Source organism: Anarhichas minor, unplaced genomic scaffold, assembly GCF_050575085.1.
Source record: "Anarhichas minor isolate MPS153535 unplaced genomic scaffold, ASM5057508v1 ptg000032l, whole genome shotgun sequence".
NCBI lineage: Eukaryota > Metazoa > Chordata > Actinopteri > Perciformes > Anarhichadidae > Anarhichas > Anarhichas minor.
This window is the reverse complement of record NW_027466478.1, coordinates 107835-133017: the sequence shown is the minus strand read 5'-3', so window position 1 is coordinate 133017 and position 25183 is coordinate 107835. Positions and strand designations below refer to the sequence as shown.

At 45.4% G+C, this 25183-nt stretch overlaps 1 protein-coding gene across 8 annotated transcripts in view; it reads left to right on the top strand.

Annotated features, from left to right (window-relative positions):
* Positions 1-25183, top strand: part of vps13b (vacuolar protein sorting 13 homolog B) — a 336932-nt gene that overhangs the window by 226119 nt on the left and 85630 nt on the right. For 6 of the 8 annotated variants that reach the window (XM_076105383.1, XM_076105381.1, XM_076105384.1 and 3 more), the window contains 4 exons: positions 2911-3054; positions 19489-19830; positions 20576-20990; positions 21227-21364. In XM_076105383.1, coding sequence (XP_075961498.1) covers positions 2911-3054; positions 19489-19830; positions 20576-20990; positions 21227-21364 — 1039 coding nt within the window. Of the gene's footprint in view, positions 1-2910; positions 3055-11300; positions 12084-19488; positions 19831-20575; positions 20991-21226; positions 21365-25183 lie in introns of those variants that run through there. The other 2 variants (XM_076105389.1, XM_076105388.1) reach the window with 2 other exon arrangements.

The following is a 25183-nucleotide window of genomic DNA, read 5'->3' as shown; positions in this document are numbered from 1 at the left end:
TTTCTCTGAAGAGGATTCATATGTTTCTGAAAGAGTAGATTTCTATGTGCTGTGGCAAGCTAGTTAACACAGTAATAGTGAAAGAATGAAAGTATCCAAATGTAAGTTTAATATCTGATAATAAATGAAAACAGGTCCTGAGGATGTTTGTGGGTCCAGAATTGAAATGATCCAAAATAGCCCTTTAATGGGCGACACTACAGGTGAATAGGGTTCAACATCTTAACCCATAGATATCCCCATGAAACTTCCCCCGCTGATTATTTACATTAAGAATCCATTTTCTTTTTGTATTAAGAGTTTTCAGAAATTTCATATTTATATATGCAAATGTTGAATTACCTTATTAAATATATGCATATTTTCATACATTTCCAGATCAGAAATGTGAACATTTTTGTTTCATTTTGTTGACATAATCGAGTCAAAGGGTTCTACAGAGGGAATTTTGGATTCCTCTTTTTATCACTTCATAAATCTGTCAGTATTGTCAACATAAAACAAATGTTTTTAGTAATAAATGTTGTATAAATCAGGCTGTGAATGATGTATGAACAAACCCCTCCGTACAAACCTTCAGACTGTAGAGAGGAATGACAGTGTGACGTCTGGTGCATGTAAGAGCTGCTGAAGTGGAGATTTCTGCATCAGAGTCTGATTTACAAATTTAAATAGAAATTTAAAGATATGAATCGTAAAATGACATTTGATGACACGAATGTGAATACGGTAAAAAAGAAAAGAACTAATAGATATCACCATGAAACTTTCTCAGTTGATTACTGACATTAAGACAATTGTTTTTTTCATCACAAGTTTTCTGAAATGTTCTGTTTAAATATGCAAACTAGTCATTATCTAATGGTAGCTCTTGGTGAAGTTAGTAGAAATCTACCGACACAAATAGACAACGTAGTAAAATAAATGTTTCCTCTCCACTCGTTTGAGCATGTAGCCCAAAATCTCTGCATTGAATAGCAAATGAAAAACAATGTTTGTGCCTGCAGTGTCTCCCCTTAAACGAGGATTTTCTAAGAGAGTTTCGCAGGTTGCGCATTTTTCTTCTACTTTGTGGAGGTTTGTTCACCACTTACACTTGACATTGAATGCCCTCTGACTGCGACCTGCTACAGCCATGATTGTAACCATTACTCTCTCAGTCTGCTGTCCATATGAAAATAGACATTGATGATGTGAGATGTCAGAAGTATTTACTCTCTGCCTCCGCAACATACAGTAACTTACTCATTAGGAATCCCTCCGCCCGGCCCGCCGTGTAATGGAGGCTTCTGACCCACACAGCTCAGACCCGTTGTGCTTATACAGCTGATGTTTTCTGGCACGGCTCCCTGAGACTTCCTGCCTCTTTGATGCCCCGTACGTCCACGCTAACGCGCCCCCTGACAATGTGTAACAGCTAATCCATAGTTTGCACTGACGCACACACACACAATGTGATGTGTATAACTCCCTGAGATATGGAGACTCGGAGCCAGTAACAACACAAACAGGACTTTTAATAACAGTTTGTATCATAAAATTCATTTTCAACTAACTGTTTTAATGGATGTGCGCGCGCGTTACACACATGTAACAGCTGTTTTTTATTGACTTATTAATGCATTCATTATAATGTTCACTACAAGTTCCTCATCTGCAGTCAAAATTTTCATTCACTGCTGCAGCATATTATTCTGTAACTATGTGACCGTGTGATATGACCTTGTGTGTTAGAATAACTGCTACTACTACTGCTACATCTACTAAAAAAAATAAGAGTGATTCTTTCCAGTCAGATGTTTGAGAGGACCGTTCTATACTTTTGAATTGTCTTTCATCCTTTACTGATAAATGGTTTATAGTTTAGTACGTGGAGAAGAAACAATGTGGAATGGTTCAGCCAGGCTGACGACAGAAAGACACAACGATCCCTCTGAGCAATAGATGAATCGGAACAGAAGAAACCAGCAGTCATTGGTAAAAGAAGCTGGATGCTTGGCATCAAAATGTGTGCAGATTTAAAAAGGAACAGCTTCTTGTTTCAGTGTCGAGTCTTTCACAATAAAGCAGCATAGAACAAGCTGGAAGGAACAGGCAACATGCTTTCGCACTATTGGATTATCAGCTGAACAAATCACAGTTTAAATAACTTGAGTCTAACCACTGAGTAGACTGCAGAGGGCCCAAAGTCAAAAACAGTTACCCAAAATAGTTTCGAGCCAAAATGCGAGAACCGTTGTGGTTCAATAATGATCGAGGGTCACTTGTGCTTTTCTGGACTGGAACACCAATTCATAATCAAAGGCAGTATTCTCCCCTGGCATGTAACACTTTACGATTTCATCATTTCATTCTTCTTCTTTTGGGGCCAAAACTATTTCATTTTTATATTATACACTTAGTGTCTAAATTATTCTTCATATTCTAATTATACTTTTTGTCTCTGTTAAGATAGAAACAACAAAGAAAATATTATATTTATGATACATTGAATATTGAATCAAATACATTACCAGTCCTTTTATATTTTTTAAACAGTGGGTCTGAATAGATTATGTTTACAGAGTAGTTGCCAATACCACTGTGTGTAGTCACTGTAGTCTGGCCCGTGTGTGTGTGTGTGTGTGTGGTTAAACCCAGAGTGTTACTGAGTGATATCCTGTTAGAGTTAGCCTCCAGGCTGAGGTTTGAACTGCCGGCTGTGGGCGGGACCCTGGAGAGGGCCGAGGGGAGAGAGAGGAAGCAGGGAGCAAGCTGAGCTAAAAGGGAGCAAGATGGAGGGGAGATAGAATATTAAGAAACGACAGAGGTCACAAACAATCCTCATGTGTTATTGAATGTCTTTTCCCGCCCTCTCTCTCTCCACCCACCTTCCCTCTTTCCATTTTTTCATCTCCTTCATGTCTGTAGGAGGTGGTGGTGTGTGGCCACTCTCTGGAGGTGAACGTGACCAGCAGTCTGGATTTCTACCTCAGCGTTGCCCAGGTGCAGCTCCTGCAGCAGCTCCTCAGAGAGAACCTGGTGGGGATGGACGCTCCTGAGAAGAGCTCTGAGGTGCGTGTACTGTAATCAGCAACAATCACTTCGTGAAGTGCCACAGTTTGACTCGCATCCACGTACAAATCACTGCACGGCTCAAAAAACACCGTTTTTCCCGATCCACTCGCCCCTAACTGTCCCCCTCGCTATTTTGGGCGAATCCGACACATTTAAATATTTACTCACTCAGAGCGAGGCTGGTTCTCTAATGTGGCCTTAGTTTACGGCGCCGTGCTCAGCTGCTGCTTTCAGGGTCCTCTCTCTATTGTTTACAGGACAGGGAGCTCCCAGGCGCCGTTTGCCCCGTCTGACCGCTTAATAAGGCTTTTCTAATGGAACACAATATAAAAATATTTACCAGCTGTGGTGAGGATGGGAGTCGCAGAGGAGGGGGGGGTGGGTTAATGGGATGAAATGACGCCAGTGGTTTTACTGTTGTGTCCTCTTTGGATTCATTACGGGAGGAAGTGTGTTACTGGCATGCAGCAACTGCGTCAGATGACTCAGAACCCGGAAAGGCTTCTGTGAAGTGACGTCCTTTGATTCTTAGGACAACATTGCACAAGAGCAGTGATCCCTCGTTGTTTAGTGTTACCACTGACAGTCCTGTAGGAACTAATACAAGCTCAGTCTTTTGTCCAAACTAACAACATTAAAACAAAGGTTAAAATGGACATTAAAAAAAATAATACCTTTATTTATAAAGTGCTTTTCAAAAGAAGTTAGAAAGTGCTCTACATACAATTTAAAAAAACTATAAGCAAACCGTTTATAAAGTATTATGATCAGAAAAAATAGTAAAACAACCGTAAAATCAATAAAAGCCAACTCTGAAATAGTGAGTTTTAAAAAGTGACTTAAAAAACGACGTGTCAGCTTCCCTGATCTCCTCCTGCAGGTCATTCCACAAACAGAGCTCAACTTACTGCAATATTCAGATCACGGGAGGCTCAATAATTGTGAACGGCCAAATTTGTGTAATTATTGTGGCCCTGCAGGACGTCCTAGCCGACATGTCATGTTCTAAAGACGAACGAGAACATCTTTGTTTGGTACTGATCCCCTCAAAAATCACACCGTAATCACTTTTATATGTTTTTTTAAATGAAGATGAGAATAATGATGTACAAATCATCCTATTGATATTGCATATCAGTGAAAATAATCGCAGTTTGATATTTTTTCCCAAAATGGTTCGGCCCTAACATCAAGTCAGTCCGCCTGTCAGATTTGTTACTACGGTGAGAATACGTTGTGTGAAGTTTGCGCACTGCTTTACGTATTCATATATTTAGTTATTTATACAGTCAGTCCGAAGGAGGTGCCTGCTGTGCATCTGGTTCTGATTTGGGTGATCTCGGAGCCCTCACCCCTGACTCGTAATGATTCATGGCTCGATTCTGTTGAGGGGCAGCTAACGGCTGCAGAGGGTTCATGCAGGTTCAAGGCAGGATGAGAGTTCAGCAAGCAGCTATTCAGGGAGGTCCACGATTGGCAACGATGTAGAAAAAAAACAAAAAAACATTCATCTTTACTCCGTAAAGAAAGGTTGAAGTTTCTTTCACCTTTATTTCTCAAGGCGGTGTAAACTGAGCATCTTTTCCAGCTTCATACACACACTGTTCCACACATTCACAGAAAACCTTCCTCTTATGATTTCAATTTTCGTTGCATTTATGCGGCGCAACTCCAGCCGGAGGATCTTGGGATTAAGGGTGTTGCTCAAGGGCACTGCGGCAGAAAGTGTGTCTTTCAGCCATGTTTCCCAGTTTATCCAGAGACGAGAACAGTCGACGTTTTGTTCTGAAAAATCACATCTAACCGCTGTGTTATTGCTGCCTTCGGCTGGATTAAGTGGAATTGAAATGACCCCTAGGTCCAGAGTGATGTAATATAATGATCATCCATCCGCTGTTGAGAAATGGAGTATATATGCTTGGGAAAATTCCTCTCTGCTTTCATTTAATATTCACTTTTTGGTCACAGTTGTTGGGAACTCTCACTTTTTTATTTTACTTTTATTATGCCGTATTAATTTCAGGTGCATTATCCCATGTTCCTTACCCGTCAGGGTTTTATAGTAGGGCCATTATGGAGCGCAACAGTATCATTAACACTGAGGTCAGTCCGTGTGTGTCTTCACCTCGCTGCAGCTGCAGAGCACGGAGGTCACACTGAAGAAATGTGCTCTGGCTTCGGCTCTTTTTGGACACTCTCTGTAAAACTATTTCTACCTCCGTCTGTCTCGGTGTCGTCAGCCTTTTTGGCGGCCACCTCTGTCCGGCTGCTTGGCCCCGGAGCCTGCGGAGAGGGGAGGTCAGTGTGTGACTTAAAGATGTGTCTCTGGTCTCCGCGGGAGCTCATTCTGCAAGCTGCAGAGCCCTCTAGTGGCGCGTTCAGCTACAGCACGGTGACGCACGCCTCTGCGCTCAGAGGGGGCTGCTTCTCTTCACCAGCAGTGTGCTCTGCCAGCAGCCTGCTGTCTACCCCCCCCTCTCACACTCACACATTAGACACAGCACCATCGGGTTGTATCAGTAGTATGTGTGCTGACATTGTTTGGAGTAGGACTTTGGAACAGGTGAATGCTTTTTGATGTAGCTAGAAATCAAACAGATGCCTGTCCACCCCCTGCTAACAGCTTACAAATAATAATCATAAAGTTCAGATGTATTTCCATTGCCAGTTTCCACAATATCAGAATCTGGATTCTGTGTTTTTTATTTTCCAAACCTAACTTCCGTAATGATATTTATAGTATTTGACAGTTTTGTTTGTACTTCCTTTATACAACCTGTTCAAAGGATTCAATTAGAAACAGGTCCTGGATCTCAAGCATCTGGTGCAGGGGGGGGGGGTGCTGTTTTTGTTGTTGTGCCTCAATAAAGCACAGTCAGCGCTGTCCCTGGCAAGAGTTTAAATTAAACACCGCTCACTCTCTCATTTCCAAATCCTTTCCTTTCTTGTTTTTAATTCTTTTTTTCCCCCTTCTCTCTCTCGCTCTAGACATTTAGACATTTTGAGAACATGCTTGTTCTCCACGATCCCGGGCGCTGATTTCAAACTGTTCCCATCTCCCCTCACAGCTGTGTTTTATTGTCTGGGTTAATGAATTTGTTTTGCAGGGGCTTTTTGGGTTTTCTGGCAGTGGTGAGGCGAGCCAGGCACGTGCGTGTGCGTGTGCGTGTGCGCGTGCGCGTGCGCGTGTGTGTGCGTGTGTGTGTGTGTGTGTGTGTGTGTGTGTGTGTGATTTCAGTCATGTTTTAGCCACTGAGCTGTGCTTTGTGTGAGAATCTGTCCACACACATACGCACTTTTATCATGACCCTTGACCCTTGCATGCATACAGACATTGTTATTCTCCTCAGACTCTGTGCATTCGGTGTCATGGTAGCTCTTCGTCCACAGCTTTGATACCACTTAAAAGCTGATTGAGATGCAAATGCAACATGATTTCGAAGCAGAGTTGTTGCTCTGTAAGTCGGTCGCGTTATCAGGATGTTTATTGCACCATTAGCTACGGTCCGTCGCAGGTTGACCTCATCTCTGTATTTATGTTAATGATGATAAAGCGACGCTGGGCTGAGATCAGGCAGCTTTCAGCAGCAGGAGGTCCACAGACAGGGGGTCCGTGAATGGAAGACAGAGCGGCCCTCCGACACTCATCTCGCCACTCTGTCCTCGGGCACAGTCACCCGGCAACTCGAAAAAGTGTACACCCTCACACGCATGCACACACATGCTCCCCACATTGTCGCCATGGCGACCGCCTGCAGCCTCTTATTTGGGAGCCAGCGCTGTGATACTGCTTCATGCCTGAGCAGCTTGTTTGTGTGTTGGTGCTTCAGCTTCGCTGCGAAGTCAGTGACTTTGCGTGGAGAAGTTTGCAGATCTTCATCCAACCGCCACTTGTTCCTTCACTTCACCCACCTCGATGCCACCCGCTCTTCTGGGTCGATTTTAGATAGTATCCTCTCACGGTCGGCGCCACTGTCATGCACTCGCCGCAATGACAAGCTCCCAAAGTATTTTAGTGATGTCCTACCAAACTGGTTAAGAGCCAGAATAGAGTTGTTTTATTTAATTGCTTCCCTCATCCCATGTTGGTTCGTCCCTCTCTTGCTCTCTCTCTCGCACACACACGCACACATGCACACGCACACACTCACACACGAGCAGAGGCAGCCCGGGTCAGCCATGTGCTCGTACCACAGTGTGAGAGGAAAATACCCTCTGGTGCAGGGGAAGTCCCGCTCGGCTTCATCCTCCACCTCATCCTGGGATGATTACACGCATGGGAAACAGGGCTTTAGACTTCCTCCAACACGCATGCACACACACACACACACACTGATGCCAGTGCACGCACACACACTAAGGCAGCACCCATGTTCAGGACTGAGGTATCAGGCCTCACAGGAACCTCTGAATTAGAGTTTTTTAGTAAACACACATGGGGGGAAACCTCTCAATCACTCTTCCCCTTCTCCAGTTTGCATCGTGAGATATGCATCTTTATCTCCCACCCACTTTGTCGTTCCGTCTCAATCTCCTGAGGTCTCTTAACCATCCAGCTCTTTCTTCATTCCCCCTTTTGTTTTTGCCCTTTTTCCTCTCTTTTCCATGCTCTTCGTCTCCTCTCATTCATCTTTTTTTCTTTCCTCGTGGGACTGGCACAGCTCCTGGTTGGAAACGTGTTGGCCCTTCCAGAGCTGGCTAGTTTAGTAGCTTCAGCTGGCTGACAGTGGAGAGGGTTCCTCCTCTGGAGACAGATGGAATGTGACAGTCTGTAGATTATGATATTACTGTCCCATTACACGCCTGCATTAGGGATGCACTCTCACCCAAAGCTGGACTGATGCAGCACCATAGACAGCGTGGGTAGGTGGCCAGCCAAGACCGACCGCCGCGAGGAGTGAATTCACAGAGGGCGCGAGTGCTCTGGTCGGTTGCTGGTTTGGTTTCTCAGTGGGTTTGGACTGCAGTTTTAGGTTGTTAGTGGGGAGGAGGCAGTGTTTTATTGAAGCATGTCTTTTTGTGTACTCATCATCCACACAACCACTCTCAAATACAGTTTGAATATCAAGTTTGGCTCGATTAACTTTCGTAAAGTGAAAACACACTGTGAAAGAGTTAGAGTTAAAGTAAGACCAAACACAGAGGAGTCTCAGACCAGACAACGCTGTGGTAGCGACCTGTCAATCACAGTAAGCCCCGCCCTAAAGCATACTCTGCTTTATGGTCCGTTTGACTCTAAATGGACCATAATGTACTAAATGAACATCATGCTGTATTGAAGAAGACTTGAAACTAGAGATTGAGACCATAAACTCATGTTTACAATGTTTACTGAGGGAATAAATCAAGAGAGAAGTAGAGTCATTTTCTCATAGACTTCTATACAACCAGACTTCTTTGTGCAACCAGATGTTGCGGAGCTAACTCTTTAGCTTGCAGGTGAATAGAACGATGAAACCCGTGAAACGAATGGAGACCGTCCTGCACCCCGGTCCTCTCTCCAGAGTCCTTCACTGTGGGAGAAGGGAAGCTCGGTGACCTATTCTCTCCCTGTTGTATAACAACTCAGCTGTGGTTCACGTAGGAGTACTAGCTGAACGTCAAGAGCACATAAGACGGCTTATCTAAGCCATGGTGTTGTTGACGATCTTGGCTCAGCGAGCGACCTGGGGGCCCATATCCTCGTCTGCGTATGTTTAAAGTAAAACCATTTCCAAGGCCGCTCCTCTCCGTGATGAGTGTTTCATATTGTCTCGTAGCCGTTTGCCTTGAGAACCCGAGTTTCTCCATTCACGACCTCCGATCCTTCCAGGACAGTGAGGTGTCTGAGGAGCTTTTATGTGCTCCGCTGGGCCAACAGAAACAGGGAGACATCAGATGCGAGTGTAAAAACTCCCCAAAGGCGCGGGAAAAAGGAACGGCCGAGAGAGTGGAGACAGCTTCGGAGAGGATGGTCCAGATGACAGAGAACACAAAGGGGGGGGGGCAAGGAGTAAGGGAGAGGTCTGCGGAGATGACACATGACACAGTGAGAAAAGGCCAGTCTGAATCCGGTGTTTGTTTGGATTCCTGGCTCTGTCCGAAACGTTTGCCTGTAAATGTGGGAGCTGAACGTTCGTCAGAGGTCGGCTCTCAACCAGGCCGCCTGGCTATTAGCCCTCTCTGAGGGCCGGATCCCTTTCACCCTGACCTCTTCCCATCCTGCTTAGCGCCGCTTTCCTTCGCCCTGTTGCTGCTCAGAGTAATAATAAATAAGGCTCCCTGCACGGCCATCTCCTTTTCCATTCTGGCTGCCTTACATCTGTTAAGTAAGCGTCGTTGTCTCAGCTTATCTTAAACACACATATTTTCATAGCCAGTGTTCATCTCGCTGCCCTTCTTTTGTTATGAAAACGTATCTTTTTTTCCTCTCTCCCCCCCTCTCGTTTTTGTCCGTGTCTCACTGACCCTCCTGTGTGAATCAACTGCTAATTGACAGCCAGTCATAACAACTCACCTTGGCTTTTCAGCCCCCCCCCCCCCTCCTCCTCCTCCTCAAAGCATGGCCTAGGCACATTCTTAAATCGTGCCCCCCCTTGGAAACTCAATCTATTTGAGATCAGTAGCAGCTGAATTTGCTCTCCCCTCAATCGGTTTTGGCGAAATTGGCGTGAAAACTCCAGATAAAAATCACGGAGGTTGGAATTCTGTTAGGGCAGAGGGGGAAACAAACGGCGCCTTTGAGGAGAGGCAGTGGGCCCCCGCCGTGAACCCTGGGATCGGGTGTCGACTCAGGTGAGGAGGAGTCAGGAGTGCCCCCCGTCTTTCTCTCTCTCTCTCACTCTCACTGCCTGCAGGGGAAACCGGGTCACACTCCCAGGGGACCAGTAAAAGCAGGGCACACCAGGCCAACTAGAGCAGACACATATGAACACACACCATGGTAGACTTTGTTCTGTGGAAAAGAGATGATTGTTTTTTGTCTGAGAGGTGAAAAGAGGAAACTGTTGTTTTTTTTTCTCTACACCTGTATAAGCAAGATTCCACCTAGAATAAGGTGATGGAGAGTATTGAGTTCTCTCTCTGTGACTTACATGTTGTAGTAAAAACGTGTGTGTGTGCTGGAGCATTCAAGTGGTTTTTACGTGTGCGTACATACATGTTGTCTTTGACTAATACAAACATACAGTATCTTCACTGAAGTACCGCTGAGTTCCTCCTGGACTGATTTCATGAAACTAAATATTTACCCTGAAATGAAACCCTAAAAATTCACACATCGTTCCAGGTTTTTGGAAGATTTTCCATGGTTCCAGGCACTTCTGTGTCTATGATACTAAATTATCCAGGTCGCATAGTGGTAAAATAAAGTAATAATAGACAATGTTGAGATATGAGTCAATATTTAAGTCATTTTTTTTCAAGCAGAAAGTCCAAACAATTGTCAGTTTCAGCTTCTTAAATGTGAGTATTGGCTGCATTTTCTGTTTTATTATTGTAAACTGACTTTCTTTGGCTCATGGTTGATTAAAACAAGCTCTGGAGTTTTGTGACGGGTATTAGACCAAACATTTAGAAAATAATCACCACGTAAGTCAATAATGGAACTCGTCATTAGATGCATCCCTAACTGTGAAATTATTTGATTTATTAATTATTATAATTTTTCCTTACTACTTTTTTTTTTCATCATCAGACGATTGTTCACTTCTTTATCCATTGCACGTTTTACACACGTTACATAAACAAATTACAGACAACAACTACAGTAAGAGACACAAAACTCAACCAAACCAAAAGCTAACTAAAACACCGAAAAACATATTTAAAGAAGAAAGAAATCAATTAAATTAAATTAACAAATTAATAAAAAGGGGGGAGGATGAGGGTGGTGTAGGAGAGGGAGGAGCATTACCTGTCTATTGCCAATCTTATTTAATGTCTATCTTTGGGGTAAATATTTTCAATATCAGCTCAAAGGTTAATATTTGTCCAAATTGTCCAAAATGGGTCCTATTGTGGATAGCCATGAGATTAGATAGACTTTATTTCAGACTCAGGGTCCATAGAGACATAGATAGACTTTGGTGTATGTGACTGTTTCCATGTTCTTGTCCCCTGCTTCATGGCCGTCACATGCTCTATCTAAAAAGATGCATGTCCGCCCATTTCATCTTGATCTAGTTAATTAATACACAAAATATTTTTTAGTTTCAGAGATTCTTTTAAGTCAAATAATGTTTTTTTAAACCTCTTCCCAACAGGGTATCAATATTGGACATGTGCAGAAGGTGTGTATAGTTTGCTTTCTGATATCTGTTTCTTAAATACATATTTAAAGAAGCATTCTTCTATGCATACCTCTAGTGCTGTCTCTGAATGTCTTTGTACATGAGGCTTGTGTAACCCGGCCCTGAAGCCCGATAGAGGCACGTGAACCCAAATGAAATGCAGGCAATGCGAAAGGAGACCCAACTGTAAAACGTCGCTCAGATGTTCTGGATAATCAAGAGGTGGGCTTCATTCCGTACCTCACCTGTTTCCGTTTGTCTGTTTTGGAGCCGCTCCCGTGGTTCAGATGTGCATGACGAAGATGAATCATCACGTGCACCTCACGCATTCCAACACTTGGAACGGTCCACCAGCTCAAATCCATTCTTGATAATGTGTTCATTTGAGATGCAGTATTTTGCCAGTGCTCCAGCCAGAGCGGAGTGTGTGGTGATGACTTTGTTCGTTTTGCACTTTAATGTATTACAGGTGTTCCCTCCGTGTTCAACTGTGCTTCTGAATCCCACCAGTGCAACCTCGTGATCAGGTCTCAAACACCTGGAATTGCTCTTCCTTCTGCAATGTCCTCTTGACCCCTTTGTCCAATGCAGCAGATCATTTTTTTTTTTGTCTGCTTTCTTTTTGCCCCGATGTGTCCTCCAGTCTTGTCCTCTCTGTCCCCCCCTTATCGAGGCCCTCCCCGCTAACCCAGATGGGGGGGGGGGGGGTCTTGCGTCATTCTCCTTTGAGATCCTAACGTACAGCACATCAGAGCCTTTGTCTCACTCAGCCCTGGGAGCACATCCAGAGAGAAATTAAAGGAAGATTACTTCAATCCTCCTCTTCTAATTTCAGCTCTGTAAATAGACGGCGGGTCCAGGACCGTTCCTGTCTTCACGCTGCTCTTTGAATTCGTATGCAACCTTATATGCGTGTTTTTGTGCTCATTTCTGAATGCGAGCACAGGCTGGTTAGTGTGTCCTCTCTTAGCTGTGAGTGTGTGTGTGTGTGTGTGTGTGTGTGTGTGTTGGGGGGCTGTCCACAGCAGCATCGCTCTCAGGCCTCAGTAGACCACCTGGATCTCACCCCCTACACTTCTCGCCCTGTCCTGCTCCCAAACGGCCTCACCTCACCTCGGGTCCACGTTGTTTCCCCGTGACCTCGTTACCAAAGCAGAGAACACAGACCGTCGCCGCCAGGCAGCCGCTTCAGAAGAACACTTTATGACCTAATGAAAGGCATCTCCGCTGCTTTTTTGAAGTCCCTCAGACGTCTGCTTTGCTCGAACCACCGAGGCCCCGCACTGAACACAATGCAGTCTGAAGTCTCTTTTGTTGTTTGTTTGTTGAAAACATAATGCCAAAGCTAATGACGTTAAGTTGAAAAGCTTGGATGAGTGATCTCGAGGGCCAGGCTGAAACCTGATGATCGTTCTGCTGCATGGCTCTCTGCTGTACTGTCTTCACTGCGTGCGTGCCGCTGAATCGTGGTGCTTTGCCACACTGCACTTTACCCACGACATAAACAGTGACACAGGGAAAGAAGGCTTGCATTGAAGCAGTGCTCTTACAACTAATTCTTGTCATGGAGAGTAGAAAATATCGATACCCTTGGGTACCACGATTTATCATTTGGCTCTACTCCAGAAAGGAAGTAGTGTATGGGCACACCACTAATGTTTTTTATGCATAATGCTGGTGTTTTCTTTCTACTATACTTTAATTCCTAAATATAGATTTAAAAATCTGAATATATTGCCTTGCTTACAGTTTGGCAATATATGGCAATATATTGTATGGTATCCCCTGTACACAGCCCTACAATATTGGTAAGTTAAGTCAGACACTTCATTGTCCACAATGTGAGGAATTGTCTTTGGCTTCACCACAATCAAGAAGACTTAGACTATAGTAAGAGACAGTAAAAACATCGGAGGTGCTTAGAGTTTAATCATATGCAATCAAATACAGTTCAGCCCTGTAGGCTACGATTAATGTTTAATAGTTTAGTTGAGTTTGGGATTTCTTGTAGACATATTTGGTTGCTCGTGATGGCGTAAAGTTTCTTCCTGGGGAAGACAATTCAAATTGAATGGATGGGGCGAGTGCACTTGTTGTGTCCCGAGCGTTCTCTTAGGTGTGCGGTACAGGCCTGCTGCTCGGTTGCATCCGCGCTGTAGACATTTAAAGTCAAATTGCGACACTGCAGAGCTTACACATTCTCTAACAAGCTTCCCCGCAGCATGTCTCACAGTAGCTCACCCACAGTCAGACACCTCACACCCCACAGCTTTCAGACGCCACCGTCACCATCAAGCCCACCTCATTCAGGGACTCCTGACCGGAGCCTGGATATTAGATTAGAAAATGACCCCCGCACAAATCTCTCAAACCAAATAGGGACAGTGACAGCTAATGAGAGCCAGTTGTTCTCTACTCCATTCCCATGGAAAGAAAGAAAGTAAAGAAAGTCTGACGATGACTCTGCTGCTGCTATAGAGGCCAGGATCACAGCAATTAATGACGGACCCCAGGGTGCCTCACTTTCACTCTTCTTGCAGCGTTTCCTCTAATCCCACCTTTCTCCACATCTGGCCTTCATCGTACTTTAATCAGTCACCAAATAAAATGTTAGCAGTCTGGCTGCAGTTGTCCGGGGATGTAAGACAAGGAGTTATAATCTAGATGTTTTTGTATTTCATGTAGAGGGGCCATTCATCCATTCATCATCCGCATTCTTCCTGCCAAGAATCTCTCCGTTGAGCTTTAGCCCCCATGATAACTATCATAGAATTTCAACGTCTCCGCTGTCCCCGTTTTGTTTACTATATGGCCGATAAATCTTGTTTATCGTCAGTGATGGACGCATTTGGCGATAAAGTCCGCGCGGCAGCATCCGGTTCCAGCCAAGAGATTATGTGGGATGAGCCGAGAGAGGCTGTGTATCATTTCTGAACGCTTGCATCATGACGGTGGAGCCACTTCCCCCTTTGTTTGTTTTCACTAACACATTCGTGGTGTTAATCTAGAAATGGTCTTCTGGCATTGTTTGAACGCTGACTAATAAACCACATCGTGCTTATACAAACAGCCAGCGTGTCCTCTCAGTCACCCCTAACCCCACCATTGGATGCGATAGGCGGATCCCAATCAGGGTTTTTCCGTTTAGATTGGTGCATCCGTCGAGGGTGACGGAAGCAATACGTCTCCTGTCAGAAATCATTCTCTATTGCCAAAGCTTACGAGCGGTATGGTGGGTTTGGCGAGCACAGGGAAGGCCTCGGTCTCGAACCCACCCGCGTTGAGCGTAACGCTGCGGCCTGCCGAGTGTCAGAGCTCTGGACCCAACTCCACTCTACTAAGCAACGGCAGTCTGCCTTGTTTGTAAGCAAACAAACATCATGTGCAGAACGGTTTTGTAGTTCATTGAATTCTAAAACAGAGGCTTTTGGTCTCTACATCTGCCGGAGCCAGGTTTTTGTTGAGCAGCACGCTGCAGCTCCACCAGATGGACCGCATTAACGCACCCTTTTCGCAATTTTCATCTTTTCATTCTCCAGCCTTTTTATCAGTTTGCATCTTTTGTTTCTGGGCTGAGGCTTTGCCAAGTCGTAAAAGCAGCTGGAAACATCTCTGTATTCACGTTTCCTCGTCTGTTCATCTTTTTTTTTCTTCAAATTAGGTGTTTCACAGGCATTCCTCTATGTAGACCATACTCCTCACCTCTCCTCCAGAAGGTCTTTCCGGATGAAAAAGGGTTCCAGCTGACCCAGAGCTTTAGGAATGTCAACACGCATGAATTGTTACTGTCACACTTCCCCCCCTGTACTGCATGTCACGAGGCATCAAGGGAAGAAGAGAGTGTCCAGCAAAGTAAGCACAATAATCTCTAATTCTGTCCAAAGCACAGACTGAGGGACTACGGAGAGAAGAAAAAAGGACGTCGTCTCTGGTGCTGTTAAACCCTGCAGGAGCAAACTCACCCACCAGCATCACCGGGTGGAGGGAGCTTGTTAAAAGACGGCCCAACTGTGTTTAAAATACAGTTGACAGTCCCTCCGAAGCACTCGGCATCCATTTGAGAGCTCCGGGGTCGCGACCTTCCGCTGCCTCTTTGTTGTGGTTCAGTTGAAGTGCATAGCAGGTTGCCTTTGTTATTGGAACAAAGTTGAATGTATTAAATGACCGCCTTTGATGCCCTTTTTTTTCCGCTTTGTGGCCGCTGTTACGGCGCACAAAGAGCGGTGACTTCATATTATAAATGTCTTCCCCCCTCTATTTCCCTCCAGAAAATGAGAGAATGAATTGCGGCCTTTATGGCGTTTGGTTAAGTATTATTGTTATTATTTTGGTTTAAGATGAGGTATTGCCGCATTGAGGTTTTCCTCCATCAGCACAAAAGCTCAGAGGCCTGCTTTTCGGCTTTATGGCCCCGGTAAACAATAGCGGGTAGCACAGCAGGGGCCCAACCTGTAAACTCTGTAGTCAAGATACAGAAGTTAATTTCCACGCTGGCCTCTCCTGCAGGCTAGTAGCTCAACTGAATGGTCCTGTCAGGGACATTTAGTAATATGACTTCCAGGTTTTTCAACAGGAATTCTACTGTAGCTACAAGAGAACATGGGGGGGGGGGGAACTGTGATATACATTATGCAATTTTTCAACGTGAAATGATTGAAAAGCGGGGACATGATATAGTTAAATTAAGAATTGTGCCTGTAATGTGTAACCCACATACAATTCTCTAAATGTCACTGACCTGTTTCACTCAACACTGAAGTTCTCTTTATACCACGCTGGCTTGACCTTCTGCCACAATTAGCACTGTTGTCACTTCCTAGTGATGTCAGTCCACCAACCTTTCCACTCAGCAGCACTTTGATTATGTCACCATCCAGTATCCATGCACTGTTGTCATAAGCCTGTCATGTGTTTTTAGTGGCATATTGTACTTTTTTCATGCTGTCCATTCATATATCTTTTAAGCCATCCTACAAATACAGTGAACATGTATTCATTTCTTTTTCTCTGCTTTTTTTTGGCTCCCTATTTGGGTGCTTTTCATGAAGCTTTTGTTTTATAACCTAGACTTCAGTGACGATGTGTGGCTGTTAAATGGACCCTCCTGAAAGGAATAACGGTCACCTTTGTTACCGTGACTTTATTTATTACATTATTTCCTGTCAACTGCCATGGACTTCTATATCTTAAAACATCCACAATTGTATGTTCCCTCATCTCTGAACCCCAAATTGCAGCCCACTCTTCATTCATCTGGAAACGATCAGCCGCGTATGTGGTATTCTCGTGTAAAAAGGGATGTTGTCATGTTTCGACCAGCCGGCCAACACCGTAATCGGGTGGCATTAGGACGATGTGACATTTGCTTCCGCACATTAGCCCCCCTCCGGCCGAGCTGCTCCGAGGTTACTCTGACAGAAATATGGGGTCAGAGGTCGGTATGGATGCATTCCCACATGATCGGCACTTGGGAGACTCACGCTTTCACACGTTGGGGATTATCCTCCTTTTTTTCCAGAATGTTCTGCCTCGAAACTCTTGAGGGGATGACCTCATGATTGGCTTTTGTGTGTGTGTGTGTGTGTGTGTGTGTGTGTGTGTGCGTGTGTGCGTGTGTGCGCGCTCGCATAATCACGAAGTTCAGAGAGAGATTGCGTTGGGATCTGGAAACAGTGCTTGAGTGAAGCCATTATATAATAATATAAAGTAATGGTTGGATAAGGGGGATTTCAGCTGGGACCAGGCCCCACAGCTACAGTGCATGTTTGTATTCTAAATTTATTGCCCCCTGTCAATGAATAAATTGGCGAGAGGTTAAAGCATGTAGACTGCAGAGCCGTCAGTTTATGTTTTCTGTGTGTACCTGCTCTCTTTTTCAACTGAGCTCCAGGAAGTAATCCAGTTTTTAAAAGTGCAGCTGAGATTAAAGCCTGGGAAAGCAACCGTCTTCATGTGTGTTTACGCCGAAATGTTTGCGATTGCATGCATTGATTCAAACTATAGGAATGGTATGCTGTATTCTCATTGTTTCTTTTCCTCCAGTTGTGTTCCCCATTATCCGTTATTCCACTTGTAAGCACATCTAAATATAGACCAAGAATTTGCTTAAGGGGCACTCTCTTAGTAGTGGCGGTTAAAGAGAAGACGGAGTATTTGCTGTAATTGTAAATGCATGTGTACGGCCTGAGCTTGGGAAGAGAGACGGAGCTGGCAGCTCCTCCTGGCCGCTCACTCTCTCCCCAGCTGCCGTGCAGCTTATTTGTCCCCTCAGACGCGGGTGCGCTCTTCAGAGTGGACATTTTGCCTTTTTTTGTGAATACCTTTTGCAAATACCTCCTTACCTCAGCACCCGCTTAACGCAACACACATGGAGAGGAGTCCCGGGCCCTGTTTCTGTGTCTCTCCCCTCCCCATTGCTTGGAAAATCTTTCATTTTTGCAGGAAAGAAGTGCACACATCCTGTCCTTATTAGCCGATCCTATAGCAGCCCCACACATGAGCCCCGGACCAACAGAACAGAGCAGAACAGGCGGGCGGGCATGCCGCAGCGTTTTATATGGCTCTTGTTCTTAGCCTTTGATGACACTGTTTAGAATAGGAAATATCTAATAAGTCAAGTATTCTGTCTAATGTGCTGCCAGTGGGTTTAGTATTTGCCTGGAGGTCTTGAAACACTATCTCCGCCACAGCAATAATATACATTTAAAATTCTCATGGAGCGGGTGGGAGGGAGCGATGTATAGAGAGAGAAGGGGGGGGGGGGGTGCTGAGGGTCCATGCTGTAATAGCAACCATGTGCAGGTCGGAGGGAGAGGAGGGGACATACCTTGGGTCTTTTGAAAGCTCTCTTTTTCGTATGTCTCCTCTATTTTCAATTTATCACAGTCGTGTTTCAAAAGTCAGCAGTAGCTAATGGAAACTGATGTGGCCGTTAACATGAATGGGAAACATGGGAGGAGAAAGGCCTCAATAACTGGCATGTTGGTGGAAATGATGATGATTGATAGGCCTGGGTCTCTTCACGATGCACCTGACAAACCTGCAGCTATAAGAGGGAAGCTTCATTGCAATGACACAGTTGAGTAAACTGAAAGGACCTTGATCGTTTGCCCTCTTTGCCTTTTGTTTTTCTCCATGTTTACTTTCTGAGAAAAGAACCTGTCAGTTCTATATAAACACGTGCAGTCATTTATTATTTGCAAGGTAGTTTTATGTGTTTGTATCGTTCCTGTCCCCTGGGAGCCACTGGTGGCTTCTTTATAGTCTCGAAGATGGCATGCTTTGGTAGCAGAGTAAAGATGCCTGTTTTCATTGTCGCTCCAAACCCAGCAACCTACTCGGTTGATTTATATCTTCTGTCACTGAAAGCTTTTTATTGCCACGGCGGCTGGAACTCTCCCGACATCCGTCAGTCGGAGCCGAGCATAAAGCCCCGGCCCCCTTAGACACAATACCACAGTCGCTGAATGGAACAGGCCCTTTTTTTTAAAAAGACATTTCCAATATTTGCAAGAAGTGCAAAATGATTTTAAGGCCGTGGAAAAAGCCCCAGAGCCTGCCTTTAATGTCTCTGTGGCTATTCGATCATCCCCTTCTTTGGTGAATTGGTCCATGGTTTTAATCAAGCCAGTTATTTGGTTTGTGTCCTCTTGTAATGTCAGGATTTAAACAAGAAAACAAAAAAAGATGCTCTCATCTATTTATATTTGATGCTGCGATTCCTACACAGCATCTTGGTTTGGTTTGAGGTAATGCACTTTGTTTTAATGCAAATCAAGCTTTTGCACATGTTTAGAGTCTTCTTTATCTCCCCTAAATACATGTATTTGGGGAAGGTATTGTTCGTAGTTTTTTAACTTCTACTTTTTGCAAATGATGTCTTTTACTGATATAAAGTAATAACTGCTGTTTGTGTGTGCACCTTACATCATCTTCTGTCTATTTAACTGTATCTAGATGGAAAAAACTGAAATCAAAACAGAGCAGATGTGTGCAAACTGCATTGGGCAGCACTTAGAATACTAAATAGTGCAAACATTAGGTGCAAGTTACACATTTTTACCTTCTTTTTTAATTTCATTATCGTTCTTCAAAACCAACATTTGCTCATAAAGCAGGAAAACTGTGAACCCAGCCATACCTCTCTCGTCTCTGTGCACAGGTGCGTCGATGCGAGCAGAAGCGGGGCCGCCGCGACCCCGCGGCTTGTGCCGACTCTTCGTCACGCCACAGCGGGACCGGGCAGGACAGCGGCTTCGGCAGCGACAGCGCCCGCATCCGCATCGTCCAGATAGAGCAGCAGAGCGGGGCCAGCCACCACCGCATCGCCCGGCCCTCCCGCAAGTCCACCATCACCAAGAACCTCAGCTTCATCCCTTTTGATGTCTTCCTCACGGCCGGCAAGCTGTCCGTCATGACCTACGCATGCTCCAGTGCCCCTAAGGCCCTTCCCTCGTCGTCGGACACACCCAGCACACCGGAGCAAAGGGAGCCTGGGGACAAGGTAGACCACAAGCCCCTGACATGGAGGCTCTCTCGTGTGTCACCTCCTGGATTTGTCACTTTTCCATATGTGCATATTTTTTACACAATAGCAATATGTGTCATATATGTGAGCATTGCAGTGGTGTAGAAGTACAAAGGAATCATATTGCACAGTTTTCAAATCAACTTTGCAATTTGAAATCACTTTATATGGTTTATGAGAGGAATTTCATGCAGTCCACATTCATAGAACTGAATTTAATCCAACACAATGACGTGTTTTATGCTTTTGCTGTACGGTTCGTTAATTCAATCTGTGACTGCCCATCTAGCCGACGAAAGACTTCAAATATATATGTATAATGTGTATTAAAGAGCTGCTCTTTGCACTCATTTCAGGGGTAATTTGATCCAGGCTGATATGTAAGTGAAAGACTTCTGGGCACCGACTCAACACTGTCCCACAAACACACACTTGTCACAGGCATTTAGAACTCTCAGGTTTTCATTCTTGGTAATAAGAATGTCTATTTGCTCACTTCTACACTGAGTGGCCGTTTGATTTGGCACATCATGTTTTGGTAAACAGCTAGTTCAGTGGATGTGTGTGGATAAGATCTGTGTAAACTGACGCTGGTGAGTTACGGTGGACCGAAACGTTAGTAATGTTCCCAGCATCTCGTTGAATCAGTGCCTTAAATTATTGCATTTTGTGGAAATTGAGGTTTGACACTAAACTAAACTAATCTCTGCATCTACCATAGGTGGGAAAGAGTGCTCTGAACCAGCCTGAGGTCCCGCCCGAGTCTCCTCCGGTCTCAGCCTCCCCCGCTCCAGACCCACCTCCGGCTGCCCAGGATTCCCTCGCCGGCCTCACCGCCGAGGACATCCTCAACAGCAACAACTCCCGGCCGGCCTCTCCGCTGGCGAAGGGCGGCCTGCTGTCCCTGGGCGGCCTGCCAACTCCCAGCCGCTCCTCGGCCCGCCAAGCGCTGGGCGTGACCATAGTGAGGCAGCCGGGGAGGAGAGGGGTCGGGGACCAGGTGCTGGAGCCCCTCCTCTACATCCAGGTGATGCAACCCTCGGCCCTGCTCAGCTGCCACCACCGCAAGCAGAGGATGGAGCTTTCTGTGTTCGACGTGGCCTTAAGAGGAGTGGCCTCTGATTATAAGTGCCTAGGTAAGAGAGATCGGGGGGGGGGAGAATGGTACGAAAGGGGTCTGTTTAGAGTAAAGGGTGGGATTTAGATCTTCTGATTTAGATATAGACCCTATTTAAAGTAGAGGGAATGAACACCTTTATACTCTCAAAGGAAGACTATCAGACAAGCAAATATGATATTTAAATGTTAAATATGTTGAGGCCATCTCTTATCAGACCTGTTCTCTTTCTCAATCTCCTCATCCTTCATCCAGACCCAGGAAAGACTCTGCCAGAGTCTCTGGACTACAACGTGTTTTGGCTGCAGACGGTAGCAGGAGAGTCGGACATTAAAACGGGCATCCCTCCACCTCTGCTCTGCCTCCAGATCAAAGATTTCCTCAATGGACCGGGTGGGGATCGCGCACACTCAAACACACATTGTTCATCACATGCCGCCCCGTGCGCTCACGCTCTTTTACTATTTCTAAAGCATCCGTTTCACGTTTAATACTGTTTTCAGGGGGAAATGCTGTACAGCAGCAAGGCGAGCACACACGCATTAAAACACACACACACGCATACACACTGATCAAAGTAGCTGTGTGGGCACATGATGAGCAGTGTCATTGTTTTCTACCGTGGGCCACTGATAACACACCCTCCTGTGTAACGTCCTGTGGATTGGCCTTTCGCAGGGTTTGGTTGTCTATTTTTAGACTGATATGATATCCATATGAGCAGCTTTAAGCTAAGGTTGTTGACCCAAGGGTGTGGCTCACATCCTACCCAAATACTACAACAGTGAATCAAAGCATGGAGTGGGCTATTGAGTGTGTGCAACCTTGTAATTCCTGTGAGGGTCTTCGAGGAAAGGGTGCGTAGGCGCAGGACATCCTTCAGAGTTCAGCTCCCCGAGCCCAGCGGGCCAGATGCTGCAGATGCTGCGGACACACACTCTTGACATATAGTCCGTCTTCTCTCCACATGCATACAATCAAGAGCACATACTGTGCATGTCCACACAAAAAATGGAGCTCGGGGCCGAACCGTAGGTGTTATTGATGATGACTCCCAATCCCTTCCTGCTGCTGGCGGAAGAGAGCCCCAGCTTCTCCGTCCACCTGGAATCACACGACACAATGCGGGCCCTCTGCAAACACGCAACGCAGCCGCACACCACCACCGACGTCCACCTACCCCTCCGCTCATTCCAGATGGCGGCAGCAGTCGAGTTACAGCATGCACGACCTTTCCACGAGGCACGAATTACATCAGTCGTGTTTTGAGCTTGTATGGTAAATAGGATTCCTGTCTGGCGCGGGAGGTTGATGTAGCGAGTAAAGAGAAACCGTCCCTCAACATAGAGAGTCTGTACTGCGCTGACCTCTGATCTCCCTGTGGAGAAGAGCAAGAAGGAAGAACAGCAGCAGATGTAGTATTGTTTCCAAAGGTTAAATAAATATTGAAATAGATTCAGCTTCACTTTGTGTATTTATCTATCAGAAATTGCATTACATTTTACAACTTAATGGGGTTTTATTAACAGGATGTTTCACAGAACGGGGTCACAGCCTGTCGTATCTCTGTTACATTACGCCGTCTGACTGCGGTGTTATGGTTGAAAGCGCAGATGTCGACGTATGTCAGGTGTTTCCCCTTGAACCGGGCGAGAGCGGAGCCGTCCGCACAACTTTCGATCACAATCACTCACATTCATCCTCCTCCTGCATGCGCACGCACGTGAAACAACGTGCTCCCACATGACTCACAGGATCCAGGCTCAGTGTGAGGTTGCCCCGGGTCAGGCTGTGCTGGAAATATCTGGAATTGACCACACATGCTACTGGTTCCCCCCTCACAGGCATACACACACACACATTTTGTTGTTTGGTTCGATGACTCTCTGGTGGAGATAATTATCCTCTCCAGGGATGGGGGAGCAAAGGAAGACATTACAAAGAATCAGTGAACGGATGCTAACTTTTGTGTGGAGTACAGTAATGCCTGTTGTTTGAACCTGAACCGAAGCATCAGTCATAAGACAGTTCAGTAAATGTCTTGATGCCTCAGTCGAGTTTAATTGTTTGGATTCACCTCATTTGAATATGAAACAAAAAGAGGTGCAAAGGAAGGATGCAGGGAGTATCGATGAAGACAGGATCAGGGGGGAAGAAGTGCATCAATTCCCTGGGGTTTTCACAGACGGCTCATTTGCACGTGCAAGACTTTACAAGTGTCTATCGCTATGTGTGTTGTGTCTTGCGATGTGTATCATGTCTGGCGGCCCCGCTTTGATTCGACAGTGCTTCACATTTGATTTGTTCCAACGAGGCGCAAACGGAGAGCAGACCGCCGCGAGGCCACGTCTCGCTGCGTGTTTATGGCAATGTGCTCGCAATTTCAGCAAACCAATCAGAGCTGCCCTCCCAAGGATGCCGAGTGGGAAACACTTGTAACATGTGTACTGTAAGCTGGATGGTGTTTCAGAGCTGACCCTCACTCAGCAGCCGCTCATCACATACACACACACACACACACACACACACGTGTGTATAAACACTGCTAATGCAGATACATACAGGAAGCCACATTTGTAAACCGGGAGGGTTCAAGGCTTGACCGGCAAACACATACATGATAAAAGGCCGGGATGTTTTTTTTTTTCAACATGAGCAGGGTTCAGTCAGAGACGCTTCTGAAGGGAGACGGTCCATTGAGACTCAGTTTCCTGTATCTGTGTCACGTGGGTTTGGCTACTGCCCCGCAGCAGGCCCCCGACTTTAATAACTCCAAAGGGAGTATTGAGCGTGAACATAAGTTATGACCGATTATTACGCCCCATAGTCACCAAAGTAAATATCAGACCCATATTTCACAAGCCATATATCTGCCGAACATTCTGACACTAATATGGCATTTTTCAACACACAAATCAGGACACAATTTAATAATTGTCTCAGCAACACACAGATTTCTGTGATGCTAAATATGGCTGTTTGCTGTGCAAATATCTAATCTTAACAAAAGAAAATATAACTACATAATACACACAAATCAGGAGTACATTTTATTTAGTTTCAAGACCTTTCTCTGTTTCAGCAACACACTCGTGAGATCTGGGAGCTAACGTTAGCGAATGCCCTCGCTAACACATTTTTGTAATGAAATATGCTAACAGCAGTTAGGTGTGTAAATACCTATTGTTAGCAAAAGGAAATATAAATAGATTGTACAAATACAACTCATTCTAATTTCATCCAATCTTGTAACCAATTGGCTATCGGTCGGTACTGATAAGCCTCTGGGGGCAAGGGTCTACATTTCTGGGGTTTCGGTATAGCTAGCGGATTTCGGGGCCAAGACTTCCTTGTTCCAAGGGCTGCTCGTTGTTTACAGTCTGATTAGCAACTTCAGATGCAAGACTCGAGTTGGAGTTGAGAGGCGACATGTACGACCTGATTGTTTCCCAAGTTTACAAACTCATTTTAAACCAATAAAAAGCGAAATCATCGTGAGACGATAGCCGGTCGGTTCCCAGATTGCGCTTCAGCCGATGCGCTGCGACTCTTTATCTCTCCACACAAACTGTTGACCTGCATTCAACCAAAAGCCACTTCAACGTGATTGGTCAATACTACATTATGATATAGATCATAAAGTTCACAATACTTCCAAACGAGGTAGGGGGATGGGAGGGAGAGGCGAACAGCCCATGACCTCGGGGGACAGGGAGTGTCTGCTATTTCAAAGCGTTGGCAGAGCTTCATCTTTGTTACGGAGCATCGTTGGTTCAGGGATTGACATGCCAGCACACAACACACATACACTTTCCCCCCTCTCATCTTCCCTACTCAGCTGCAGTCTTTGAGAGGGTCAGTGAGCGAGTCCAGAGATGTAACTGCTACCACTTGGAGACGGGAGAAGCAACAGGTGATAGATTAGCTAGAACAAATTGGAACCATTACTCTCCCGCGTCCCTGGTTCCCGTCAAGCCATGGGCTCGCAGAAATGTTGTCAGTTACTGTATACAAGCCTGTGCCCCTCCGAACCATCCAGAACCACTCTAATTCGAGTCAGATGCTATCTGAGGCGCGTGTCACTGGCCTCACTCGGTATGAGGCTTTTTCTTTTTTTTTCTGTGAAAGTAGGATTCTACAGATACCCACTCCAAAGAAGAAAAGGTTGGCCCTTACAAACACAGATGTACACGCATACCCTTCACATGCGGA